General features: G+C 35.6%; 1 protein-coding gene across 1 annotated transcript in view; it reads right to left on the bottom strand.

Moving 5' to 3' along the window:
• ncs1b (neuronal calcium sensor 1b) overlaps positions 1–14633 on the bottom strand; it is a 35397-nt gene continuing 20764 nt past the window's right edge. Inside the window, exons 4-9 of the mRNA XM_016459236.1 lie at positions 12039–12177; positions 5496–5574; positions 4078–4166; positions 3895–3972; positions 2732–2854; positions 1–1011 (exon numbers count right to left, since the gene is read on the bottom strand). Of these exons, the coding sequence (XP_016314722.1) occupies positions 2756–2854; positions 3895–3972; positions 4078–4166; positions 5496–5574; positions 12039–12177 (484 nt within the window). The 3' untranslated portion in view covers positions 1–1011; positions 2732–2755. The remainder of the gene's footprint in view (positions 1012–2731; positions 2855–3894; positions 3973–4077; positions 4167–5495; positions 5575–12038; positions 12178–14633) is intronic.

The raw sequence follows: 14633 nt of genomic DNA on the forward strand, positions 1-14633 counted from the left end.
ATGGAAGCAGCCATTGTTGAAATATCAAGAGGGGACACATCAGATATTAAAACCTCCATCTTACTTACCGACGGCAAATAACATTAGAGGCAATTATGCAGTGACTCAAATTTAATCATCAGCCAGAGAGTGACTGATAAAGCATGAGAACCACTCAAACCCACCCGGCACATACCCAATTACTTGCTTTGAGAGGAGAGTGTCATAGTTCAAGTCTATGACTTTTGTTTGACAGGAAAAGACAAAGGCAGAGGTGTAGTTGAAGTTAGCAGATGGTGGACTGATTGTTTCTTCATTACAGAGGTACTTACATCAGTTTTGAGGTGCAACTGTTCAGGAATAACAGTGTAGCATGTTGCTTGGTTACAGTGCCTTGTTTAGGAAGAAGCTTGAGGACTCTGCCAGCAATGAATGGGCAGCGCACTCTTCACAATGGGAGCTGTGTATCGCAAATATAATAAATGAATCTCCTTTCACATTCAAAGTTCCAAAGAAAAAGCAAAACAGGATTACAGTCTTTCATTCCAAGAGGTTTTTAGAAACGTTGAGGCTTGTAACAGCTGCGATCCATACACTTTAAGGTAAACAAGAAATAAATAAAATATCAACAGTCCCTTACATTATATATGAAGCGCACATCCACAATATCCCAGCAAAGTATGATTAAAAAATATGAAATGTTTACACATATTTACATTTATAATTTAGGTTTTTCAGCATGCTTTTCTTTAACAATCAGTGCCATCCATATAGTCTCCAGTAGGTTTGTTCGGCAGAAAACAAGCACTGGTGTAATTCCAATGGGATCCTGCAGTTTAGCATTCACACACACACGCGCGCGCACACAAACACAGACAAGCTTCAGAATGACAGCTTCTTCGTTTCTGTCATTGTTGGCTGAAATGTGATTTGCTTGTGGTGAGACTTCTCAGTCTTAAGTGTCCAGAATGAGAGGTCAAATGACGAAGAATGGCATTGTGGGATGGCACCGCACTGGATCCTTTGCCGTACCTGTACAACGACCATTAGAAAATGCTCACAGTGAGGGATGGGTAATTTTATTTAAAGGAATAGTTCACCCAAAAAAAGAGAAGTCTGTCATTAATTACTCACCCTCATGTTGTTCCAAACCCGTAAGACCTTCGTTCATCTTCGGAACACAAATTAAGATATTTTTTATGAAATCTGAGAGCTTTCTGACCCTGCATAGACAGCGAGAGACCTACCACGTTCAAGACCCAGAAAGATAGCAAGAACATTGTTAAAATAGTCCATGTGCCATCAGTGGTTCAACCTTAATTTTATGAAGCTACGATAAAACTGCGCAAAGAAAACGAAAAGAAAGACTTCATTCAACAATGAATGGGTCTTGAATGTGGTAGTTGTGTTGCTGTCTATGGAGGGTCAGAAAGCTCTCGTATTTCATCAAAAATATCTTAATTTGTGTTCCGAAGATGAACGAAGGTCTTACGGGTTTGGAACAACATGAGGGGGAGTAATTAATGACAGAATTTTCATTTTTGGGTGAACTATCCTTTTAAGAAAAACAGCTCACTTTCAATTCATGAGTTTGTGTTGAAACCCAGCTGGTGAACAACAGGATGTTCAAAACTGATTTTAAATTGGAATGACAGGAAGAGGAATTTACTAAATTGTAGTTTTAATTAGTTCATTAGTTGTACTTTCATTAGTTCAACACAAGTTGTGCAACAATATAAAAATAATTCCATCACTGACTATTTATTTCTACGTATCCCTTAAAATGTAGAATATACTTTTTCCTCAACTTATTTACATGCTCCTCTTAATGTTGCTTTTCTCTAAAATGTCTATACTGTCGAAACAATTAATTAGTTATTAAACTTCAATTTTGCCATAAAGCACCACAAAATATACAATGTACTGTTTTTAATCTATTTATTATAAAGATCCATTGAGTCCTAATAAATATAAAATATATTAATATAATTAAACAATGATGTTAATTGTCAAGTCTATTAAATGCTTCAATATGAGTAAATTATGGAGTTCATGGAAAAAGTGCTCTTCCACCGTATAATAAGAGACAGAACTTTAATTATTAATGTCATAAATTGTTTTTGAAAATACAATTGAAAAATTGAAAAACTCAAATTCAAGTTTAAATTCAGAAACTCAATCATATATAAGGCTTTTTCAATTCAATTCTGAAAGATGTACACCTCTCGCTCAATGCTGTTGTACGTTTTTAGTACACAAGTACACAATATGACTTCCATTAGGTGAGATAAGGCCAGCAAATGAATGCACAGCTGACCTTGATATGATCTTAATGCCAGAAACACATAAATAACAGTAATAGTGTCTTTCCACCAATTACTGGCTTAATAGAAGTTATCTGTCATTCAGCAAAGGCTATAAAACTCTAAAGCATAAAATGGACATCCTAAATTTAAAAACAATCACCAATCACAATCACAATCGATATATCTCTTCCTATATCCTTTTCCTGGCACTCACCGGCAGACAGCTCCTAAATAACTAATTTAAGAGAGTGATAGGTGCATCATATTTGGACAAATGCCCTGTTTTCTGCTACTAAGGACTATGTGACTCTTCTCTTTACACAGTGAACGCCAATGATTATGAATATAAAAGTACACTAAAATAATTATAATATGTAAAACATCGGATGTACTGTAGACAGGATTTAATGAAACTGCAGGATGCATTTCTATTCAGCACAACATACCTGTAACCTTAAGACAAGCTGTTACTATACAAGGCCATCATAGAGTGACAGAGCTTGGACAATAGAGGGATCTGCCTTTGATCCCTCCTGGAACTCCTGCAGGGTCAGCTTCCCATCAGCATTCTGGGTAAACAAGCAAACATTGTTTAGAATCACAACTGTCTCAAATGCTGAGTACAAACAACTATGTGTTATTTTAAGGTTGTTTGTGGTTATACGCGAATGCATGACACTTCAAACGAATGTGGAATAGACTTTAAGGTTATATCAGTTTACAAACTAGAGGATACTAAAAAAAACAGCCATGAGGATTTTCAATTATGCATGAGGAAAACACTCTCCCACTTTTAAGATGCTCCACATGCCCAGCAGGGGGCGAGTGCTAACAGGCTGATCCATTGAGTGAAAATTCACAACCGAGTGTTTCTTTCACCTTATGTGGCTCAGTGTAGTACTTGTTTGAAGAAGCGTTAGTTTAAGTTAAGAAGTCCTTAAAATAACCCTACTGGTTCCTCATTGGGTGCAGTTCTGAGCTGAGATTGCTACAGTATTGGAAAGCATTCCATCTCTGTCAACATTCCCAAACAAGTCCTGATCTCATCTTTCAGGGCTTGAAGAGGGCTTGAGTGGGCATTAATGCTAGGCTCCAATGTTAGCAGTAGCGCATGCCAAAATGGCGTTTATAGACCAGAGGGCAGCATTAGTGACGCAAGCTTTACCACAGATATGAGCTCTTATTCCCTACTGTATCCTTGATCTGCTGCACTGGATTGATGATGAGAATGTGGTTAGTAAATTGTAACAGAGCTATAAATTAGCCATTTTCTTGATGGTTTTAGTGAAGGTTGATCGATAATCATTACTGTTGAGTTTGGACTGCATAAAAATCCTTAGTTTTTAAGGAATATTCCACCCACAAATGAAAATTCTGTCATTATTTATTCACCCTCATGTCATTACAAATCAGTGCACATTTCTTTCTTTTGCAGAACCAAGAATAATTTTGCAGTTAGTCTGCTTAAGTGATTTCCAAAGATTAAATAAAATAAATCCACTAATTGAATAAAATAAACAGCCCGCTGCACAATAACACTCGGTTTTGGTTTGGATTATTAACTGGTTCAGTGTGATTGGGGTCAAGAAGAAAAAGGACATATCCGTACTTTATCCATCATGGCAAAAATGCGATCCACTCTCTTCTCCGGCGTGTTTTCTTCTTCTGGAAGGTCCACTGTGTTTCCCTTAAAAAAATGCAAGTAATGTTAAAGACATCTGAGAGATTTTACTCATTAAATGAATGCCATATGTTCCGACTATAGTTACAGTTGAAATGAACGGTGACTTACCACCATCTGATAGATTGCGTCTACGATATTGAGCATTTCATCACGTGTGATATAGCCATCGTTATCAAGATCATAAAGCTTGAAGGCCCCTAAAGCGTGTAACAAGAAGTCATGGTGAGTGTGCAGAAATACTACGCTGCTAAAATTTTTCTGTGAATGTGCAAGACTTCCGATTCATTAGCCGCTGTAGGGAAATAACGAGAATATTAAGTGCAGTAAACAGTAAACTGTTTGCAATACAAACCAGTGTGTTTATATTTAAGATAATACATTAAAATAATATGGTAAGAAATACCAGTTTGCAATATCAAACAGCAAAATGAGCTGTTTTGTGTGTGTGTGTGTATATATATATATATATATATATATATTTATATGTATAATATTATTATATATAATTATCTATATTATAATTTTTTAAAACCTTGAAAAAAGCACCATCAGGCATCTTGGTAGACTGAGTTTAATTTCTTTTGATTATGAATTGAAAAGCAATGTTAGCAGAGTGCAGACATAAGCGCTACAAGGAATGATAGATGCAGGATTGGGTGAAAAAGGCATGCTTTGTATGAGCCAAATCATTGCACTGCAATTACAGCAGTGAAGAGCGACTCTTTCATCTCGCCATCTATGGTTTTCTCTTCACTCCAGGACTCCAGGACGTCCCACCCATACAGCCCTACTTCATTCCACTCATCTACAACAAAAAGGCAATCCTACAACTCACACAGCAGAGTGCAAACACAGGTCAGTGCCTGGGGTGAAGAGTCAACAGAGAAAGAGGCGGTACGCGACCCGTATATGTAAAATAGTCTGTTTAGTATCTGCGAGAAAATTGCTTTGGTTGTTATACGTTGAGGTCATTTTCACATTTAATCAGTTTTACAAAACACAGTTCCCCCAAAAGTATTCAGACACTTAAGCCTCACTCATGAATGTATGAATTTTTTGGTATTTGATAATAAAATATCAAACCAAGTGATATTTATTTGAAAGAAATAAAGCACTAACATAATTTACAAGCCAAATTCTTCAAATTATTGTCTGAAGAATAAAGAAGAATTTGAAGAATTTGGCTTGTAAAGTATGTATGTATTAGTGCTGTCAAACGATTAATCGCATCCAAAATAAAAGTTTTTGTTTACATAATATATGTGTGTGTACTGTGTATATTTATTATGTCTATATAATACTGTGTATATCTATATAAATACACACACACACATGTATATATTTAAGAAAAATATGTTTAAATATTAAATATATTTATCTGTAATATAAATAATATAAATATATACTGTATGTGTGTATTTATATAGACATAATAAATATACACAGTACACACACACATATATTATGTAAACAAAAACTTTTATTTTGGATGCGATTAATCGCAACAGCACTAAATGCTTGCTTACAGCGGAGCTTTTCATCCAAAGTCCCACGTGAGGTCACAGACAGGGCCTGAATGAACTCTGAGAACTCAATCCGTCCATCCTGTGGAAAAACAATATATATTATTGCCCGTTTATTTAAATTAATTTCTACAAACAGCCTACTAATACATTTTAACACTAAAAGCTAACATTAGATCATACACTATTAACTAACAATAAACCCTGTTAAATGCTGTAAAAACTATTTTTCATAGCTTTTTCATGATGTCTAATGCACTAACTAAGTATAGAACCTTATTGTAAAGTGTTACCCAGAAGCCTTCTGTTGATTGGCAGAATAAAATGGGCCAGTGGGCTGCTATTCCTGTCCACCCCCTGCTCTTCCTTGGGGCTACAGGCTGGCACCACCAGCCATTACAAAATGCATTCCACTTCCAAATATCCAGCAGATACGTTATGACACATTTTATGATTTGTCTATTGAAACCTCTCTAGAGCAAGAGAGGTAAATGAATGCAGTTGCATGTTATTTAGTACACAGCTTTAAGATCTTCCAAAATATGTCTTAAAACCTCAGGGGGTGGAAACGCTCAACTTGCTTGTTCAAACCTTGAATGCACTCTGTTTTCTGTCATCTTCACATCAGATCGAACTGGTGGGCTTAAGGAACTTTTGAATAGGCACTAACAATGACAGACAGCATTTAGTTCCTGTGAATAAAATTATCCAATCAAAGCATTGTTCCACTGGTAAGCTTTCACACCCAGGTGACCCTGCCTGATTTGCAATTGTTTATTTTTGCAATGTGTTATTTCAGACTGAACTGTTCTTGAACTACAGAGTACAAATAGCATGTAAAAAAAACTGCAATTATGCATGTCAGCAATTAGACTATATACTAAAGGCTCACTATAGACAACCAAAGATAAATGTCTACAAAAAGCATTCACTACCCTTGCACTTTCATAGATTTTTTTTGTACTATACCATGAAATCTGATATATTCAGCCAAAAAAAAAACAAAGAAACAAACAAAATTAGAAAAAATGTAATTTAACCAAATACCTCAAGGCCCTTATAATACTTAAAATAAATACATAAATAAAACACTGACAAATATAACTGATAGTTAACTATTCATAATCTAATAAGAACCCATTATAAAGCAGATTTCAACATTATAACATGCATCAAGCATCCTGCATGTTGCTTTACTTCTTACTTTTTTCTTTACTACAGAGACTCCAGGAATAAAAGATAAAAAAAACAACTTCCCATGCCAAGCTAAATAATAACAATAATATTTAAAAACAGAAAAAAACCAGAAAACAATAATACAAATTAGTAAATTTTCCTAATATTAATAAATAAATGTATAAAACATAAAACAATTTATAAATTACTACAATGTAGTACTAAAGTAGCTTAAAGATACAATAAAAATAATAGCTACATTACCTACAATGTAGCTATTACTGTATATTCTCACTCACTGATGGAACAAGAATCAAATTCATGTTTACCTACTGAATTCCTCTGTATTACCTCAATCCATTTTCCTTTCAACATTATGAGTTTTCCAGTTCTTGCTATAAACCTGAATCTAGCATGCAGTGTTACGTTTCAGTCAAATACAGCCTTGAGGTTCAAAGGTTCAGTTTGGTGTCATCAAACCACAGAATCTCATTAAACCAAATTGTTGCATTTCCTATCTGCCTCGGGCAAACTCTAGGTGACTCAACTTTCTTGCCACCCTTCCTTATGAGTCACATTTGTGAGTGTATTTGCTTTCGCTGTCTCATGCAGTCTGTCATGGAGAACAACAACAGTTACTGTTACTGCCCTACTACACTTCCACTATTCAGAGCACTACATTTTGGAGGACAGCCATTTATTTAATCTTTTATCTCACTTTTAATGATGGCTTTCATTATGCTCAGAGTTGTATTCCACAACATAAAACATTACTTATATCCCTGCCTAGACTTGCATTTTATATGATCTGCTTGAATGTTACATGGTCATAAGGGTTTAGTGTTTCCTTGAAACCGCACAAAGTGGGGTTCAGCTGTGCTTAATTTGTAAATGAAACATTGCCGGATCCAAATCAGCAGTAAAAAGGCGCCGTGACCGACACTGACAATACAACTTCAGTTTTCCCGGAACATTCAATGACGTCACTAAACTTTGATTCCACAACTATAAGAGCATCGTTCACAAGTTTCTGCATGGACCTAACTATACAGCCTAGGTTTTCAAACCCTGGGTCAAAAATGGGTCGCCAGGATGATTTAAGGAAAATATATGTTAGTTACATTCAAAATAACAAAATTTGTTTTCATAAAAATAAAATACAATCATAATCTATATTGAAAAGGTGTAAATATGCTAAATATATCTGACATAAATAATTAACAGATATGTGAGGTGCAGCGATCCACCAACAAGTTCACAGAAAGGAAACCGAGAACCGAGATGACAACGCGCATCTTATTTGTTTGCTATATTTTACAAAAACACAAATGTTCTGTTTTTATTGTGAGTGTGCAAAAATAAAAGTAAACACTTTGCAGTTTGTCTTACTCTTATCTGTATGACCAAAAATTGAGTATTTAATGTTTCAGCTGTTTGATCGTGCCGACACCTCGCACACACACACACACACACACACTACGTATTCTAGCAATTCAAACTTGCCATCGCAGTCTGTTCATTATCAAAATAAAATACAGTCAGCCAAACATATAAAAGGTTACACTGATCAATTTAAAGAGTCCGTAGTATAACCGGTCTACAGCTGTTATGCCATGCGCATTTTTGCGCATGTGAAGAGGATAATTTTTTCCGTCGATATACGAACGTGCATGAAGCCTAGTCTACATTATAAATAATAGTTTAACATTGAAATTCATTGCGAATATGGAAACATTTAGATTTGTGCCGAATGAGAGAGGTACATGAGCCCAACGGTACTTTCAGTTTGCTTTGTTTTTGTTTCTTTAGCTTTATATACTGTATATATATATATTTCATTCTTGATCTGTTCTGCATGCCATTACATTTAAATGATTTGTTTTGGAGTGAGGGGAACTAGGCTATGTTTATAGTGTTTATAATGTTTATACATTATAATATTTCACTTTATTTGGTATTATTTCTGGTATTATTACACTCTCTCAAAACGTTCCGCTGCTCACAAAACAAATTATTGTTTTTTGAGCAGCGGAACTTTTGGAGAGAGTGGGCCGTAGCACCAATCAACAAGAGCGATTTTGAATTTAAGAAAGCTGATTGGTCAAAAATATGCTGAGGACCAATACATCATCTACAAATCATGCTCCAAATACATCTACATAAACCCGCAATCGCTCTGTCTCATATGCTTGCACGCACTCTAATGCACTTGTTAATGCCGGATCTTTAAAAACAAACACCGGAACGCAAAAATCCAAAATCTGACATTTTCCGGAACAGGCTCCGGCAGGATCCGGCTCAAATTAAGCACTGGGTTCAGGTCAAGTCAAGTTTATTGTTCCAGTCACATAAAGGTGCTGAGGTTTGGCTCATCATCATGACCCTATTAGCCCCTGCAGGCAGATGCTGAAACTACACAATCTGAAGTATAGTGCATTTAAAGTCGGCATGAAACGGAAGTTACGATTGTCTTTTCTTCTCTGCTGTGACGTATATCCAAGTGAAACAGCATCTGAAATGAGAGGGCGGGACTTGATTTCGTCCTTCGGGAATTGATTGGATCGTTGGAAGGTGGGGCGTTGCAAACAAAATGGAGGCAGATCTGAATGCCAGTTTGCAGTTAGTGGTGGGGGATTTCTCTCCACTGGATTCACAGCCGACACCCAAGCATGAATAAATGTTTTATTTATTAAGGATGACGACGACGATCAACGGCACAAAACATGCCTAACAGCGCGCGCGAGAGAGAGAGAGACTGCCTGAATTACTGAGTGCATCCTCCATCAGGTTAACATAAGTCATATTTTTGAAAAAAATTAGTTTGCGATGTCCTGAGAGTAATGTTGTCGTAATATCCTAATATCTTTTCAATGTTTAGGGGTAACGTACTCCCTCATGACTGGTGTCAGTGCTATAAAGTGAAGCATCAGCTTCAGCTTTTCCCCCTGTAGTTCCCTCACGTCACTAGCTCCACCCTTGCACCATAGCTCGTGACCGGGAGAGAAGATGAGTCGTTTTGAGGGGGAGGGGAGGTTAACGTTTTTGATTAAAGATTATGAGGGCACATGAATTAAAAAAAAATAATGCACAGAAAAATTATTTATAATAAACACTACAGTATTCCATTAAAAAATAAGAATTTTCAATTTTGATTTCATGGTGACTTTAATGGATTTTACTGTTGTTTAACAACATACTATGGAAGCCTGTTTCCGCCACTGAAAAAAAATTAAAGGGGTCATATGATGCGATTTCAAGTTTTCCTTTCTCTTTGGAGTGTTACAAGCTGATTGTGATAATGTGTTTTTTGAACATTAAAGCATGTCAACATATTCTGTTACACCAAATATACAAAATAATGATCTTTAAAAAAGCATCATATGACCCCTTTAAAAAAGGTAACTGCTTTTTTTCTCAGAATTGCGAGATATAAACTAGCAATTCAGATTTTTTTTTCTTTTCAGAATTGTGTGATATAAACTCACAATTGCACCTTAGTAAGTCAGAATTGTGAGTTATAAACTCGCAATTCTGGCAACATATCAGTCTTTTTTTCTCCTCAGAACTGGACTTTTTAACTAGCAATTGCGAGTTTATATCTCGCAATTCTGACTTTATTTCCCGCAATTGTGAGTTTATAACTCATAATTGTGAGTTTATATCTCACAATTTTGAGAAAAAAGTCAGAATTGCGAGTTTATATCTCACAATTCTGAGAGAAAATAAGTGAGAATTGCGAGTTTATATGACAATTCTGAGAAAAAAGTCAGAATTGTGAGATAAAAAGTCGCAATGATCTTTTTTATTTTTTATTCAGTGGCAGAAACGGGCTTCCATAACATACCGATTGTTCAGCAAAAAAAAAAAAAACGTTCAGTACTTTTCAGTTTTCAAAGTTGCGAGTTGTGAAAATTACATGATCTAAAACCTTTATAGAGTGTGAATCATTATACAGATTGTAAGCCTATCGTAAGTATATCGTTTTCATCCGTGTTAAATTCAATATGGCATCTAACCTGATTAAAGGAATAGTTTACCCCGATATAAAAATTCTGTCATCATTTAACCTGTATGAGTTTCTTGCTTTGGTTGAACATCAAAGAAGACATTTTGAAGAATATGGGTAATCAAACAGTTAATGGTCCCCACTGACTTCCATAGTATGGAAAAATAATACTATGGAAATATATTGGGGACCATCAACTGTTTGGTTACACACATTCTTCAAAATATCTTCTTTTATGTTCTGCAGAAGAAAGAAATTCATACAGGTTTGGAACAACTTGAAGGAGAGTAAATTATGACAGAATTTACATTTTGGGGTGAAATATATATTTAATTATTTTCTTAGTTTTTATATTTTTTACATTGCACAGCTGTAACATAATTAAATGTGAAAAAGGATAACACAAATGTCATTTCATAGAATAAGACTGGTAACTTGCAGGAACAGACACTCAAAATGCTAAACTCATGCTGTTGTCAAAATAATGGAGCACAAATTCAAGGAAGGCAGGGTTTGTGTCTCTTTGACCTCTGTTCTAGAGTAAGACTACAGAGTCTGTTCTTTAAGACATCACTGCAGTTCCTTACAAGCCCAGACTGATAACATCTCCAGAACACTGACCATGAGACGGTGGCTGGGAAAGTGAATCTGAGGTGAAATGCACTGCAGTGGTACAGATTACTAGAAAAGAGCAAACAAAGGCCAAGACTAATGTCTCTCACTAACAGCGGTGCCTTTCAAAACCTATAAATAAACATAGGGACTAGTTTGACTGTGTGTGATCTCTGAAAGTGGTTTGGCTGCCAGACGACTCTTATCTGGCAGGGCTAACTGGCTCCTAATCACATTACAGATTGCATAGATAACAAATTGAGGCTATATAATGAATAATTAATAACAGAAACAGAGCACAATTCGCAAGAGAGTGAGAATAATTAACCTTTCACCTCCCATCCATATACATACATGCTCTGTTGCAAAACCTGAGGTCTCTCGCAGTCTGCTGTCTACATAGGCAGCATCCTAACAGTAAAGGAACCTCATAAGTGTCTGATATAGAATGTTCTATATAGACAACTCCATGTGTATTACAAATATCGCTCTGCATTCGAAACTTGATTTGCAATTGATTTAAATGACAAGATTGACATGAAACTATACACATGAAAATAAGCAAAACATATTGTAAGTATGTAATATATATATATTATACTAGCCACCAAAAATGCAATGACCTGGTGACCTTTTGCGATAAAATCAAGGATCACTGGCCTAAGTAAAGAACAGACAAAGAGAGAGACAGAATGTCTCCAGCCCTAAAGAAATTCTGCTGTGCAAGACCCTAACAGTGATGTGCACTTCACCTTGTTCTCATCAAAAACATTGAAGACAAATGAGGCGAACTTGGTGGGGTCGCCGAAGGGGAAGAACTGTTTGTAGATCTTCTGGAAACCTGCAGCATCAAGCTGACCACTCGGGCAATCTTTTATGAAGCCCTTGTACCTGGAAGAGGGGAAAAAACATCATTTCATACACTGTCTTTGAAAAGTGGGCAAGATGTTACAGAAGACTGTCGAACAGTCTATGCTCATCTGTGAGCACAGCACCTGACTGATCTCCATGCTAACAAAATAGGCTTATGTCTGTATACTCTACCTCCTGCTTCATAAGATCTCTGAAGTCTGTTCTCTTGCTGACAGTTAGAAATAATTTATAGCTAGATCTGTCTGCTTCCTGAACCCTGCTGTGACTTGAGAATGACATGAAACAAGAATGAAACTTTCACTAAACAGGTAGCAACTGACGTCTCCTGTCTACTATGCCCTGCTGGTCAAACCTTCTCATCAGAAAAAGCTTTCAAGTTTTCTTTTCCTTATTCCAATAAAAATAACAAAACACTTCATTTATTTTCAGCATGTGCTTTATGCAGCAAGGATGCATTAAATTGATCAAAAGTGACAGTCAAGACATTCCTAATGTTACAAACGATTTCAAAAAAATATCACATTTTCCATGTTAAGCAGCACTGATGTTTTCAACACTGATAATTATAAGAAATATTTCTGGAGCATCAAATTGTCATATTAGAATGATTTCTGAAGGATCATGTGACACTGAAGACTGAAGTCATTTCTGAAAATTCAGCTTTACCATCACAGGAATAAATTACATTTTAAAATATATTCAAATATAAAACAGTTATTTAAAATTGTAATAATTTTTCACAATATCACAAAATATGATTATATTTTTGATATATAGTAAATATTGCCGTGGTAAGCATAAGAGACATTAAAAACATTAAAAAATACTTACCAACCACATTTTTTAACAATATAATAAATAACATATTATAATATAATATAATAAACCACAGCGACATTTTGTAAGATTAATGCTTAAAAAAATACAAATTGACAATATTTTATTATATTCTTTTGTTTGACTATCTTGTTTTAAGGGTGTTTACCTGTTTTCAAATTAAAAACAAGGCAAAAATATGACTGTTTTAGCAGTGACACTTCTTGTTAAATGTAATAAACACATGAAAATGAGAAAGAAAATAATTTCCATTTTCAAGATTTTTTTGAGGTGATGATCTGTGCAGGACGGGTGAGCTGCATTGCAGGGTACAATAGGAACAGAACTGCACTTTAAATTGTTTAGCTCTCATGAATGCTCACCTTTTAATCAAGCTGTAATTTTCACCTGTGCAGCTGCCTGTCACACTCAAATACTGCATTAAATTTATATCCACTAATGTCAAGTTCACCCAAGCAGACTATTAGTGCAGCAGTGTATCACAGAATGTGAATTCAGGCTGTTACGTGACGTGAGCGTGAAGGGAAAGAGGGTCTCTCCCTATCTCAGCACAACACTCTCAGCTTTGACTCGCATGCTGAAACTCCTAATGGAGATTCAGTGTGATTTAAGTTACCAAACTCTCACAACAGCCTCTCTCTTACTCAGTTTGTCTATTTTTCTCTCCCTTTCCTGATGATAAAGGGCAGGAACTTCCTCGCTTAAAGGAAAGAAGACTCTGCTAACATGAGGGACAGGACTAGCGCAAGGTCATATGGGTTTGTTTGCATACCCCAATTTGGTTTGGACTGATCCCAATTTTGCCTTCAGTATGATACCAGACTCTGATACCTCAGAACTAATTCAGGACTTCAGACAACAAATAAACATCCTTTAATAGAGGAAATTAAACTTGTCTATTCCCTAAAAACAAATGTTTTGGGTTTAAAAAAAATTTATGCAACAGTTTACATCAGTCTTTGCAAGTTTTGACAACTTCATCCAACAAATTTCACTGAGCTAGAGTACGTATGTAGCATAAATGCAAGTCATCATTGCTCATTGGCCACGTACACACTGCAGCTAAATTTGGTTGTCAAGCGAAAACAAAAGGCGGGTACACAAGTTATAATCATGATTTATATGTTTGCCACAAGAGGAGTCAGTGGAACATCTATGTGTTTGTCAAAAGTATTTTAATGAAAAAGAAACAATGAAGAAGGAACTTAGAAAGGTGGGAGTGGGAGGAATGAAGCTAAAAAAAAGTATAATCACTTATGGATTAGAGAGCTTATTTCTTTATCTCAAAAGTACAGAACTGATAAAGAGAACGAAGGGTTTCTTTTATGAAATAAGTAAACTTTGGTCCACACTCCAACACTGAAGGTGGCGATAATGCACCTTAACGCTGGTGCTACCCACCATAAAACAGAAGAAAAAGAATCAATTCAAAGAAATAGGTATAGTAGAGTATAATGTTAAAAATATAGTAACATATGGAAATAGTGACCAAGGACGGAGATATTTGTTTAATTTTCTAAGGAGGACTGGACTGGAAGGACGAATTTAATTAAGATATAGTAAGTTAAAGTGAGACAGCAGATGGCAGTAATGCAACACTATGGATGCCAACTGCCGTAAAACTCCAATGAAGAAGA

The sequence above is a fragment of the Sinocyclocheilus anshuiensis genome, unplaced genomic scaffold (genome assembly GCF_001515605.1).
Source record: "Sinocyclocheilus anshuiensis isolate Anshui unplaced genomic scaffold, SAMN03320099.WGS_v1.1 scaffold1132, whole genome shotgun sequence".
In the NCBI taxonomy this organism is placed as follows: Eukaryota; Metazoa; Chordata; class Actinopteri; order Cypriniformes; family Cyprinidae; genus Sinocyclocheilus; species Sinocyclocheilus anshuiensis.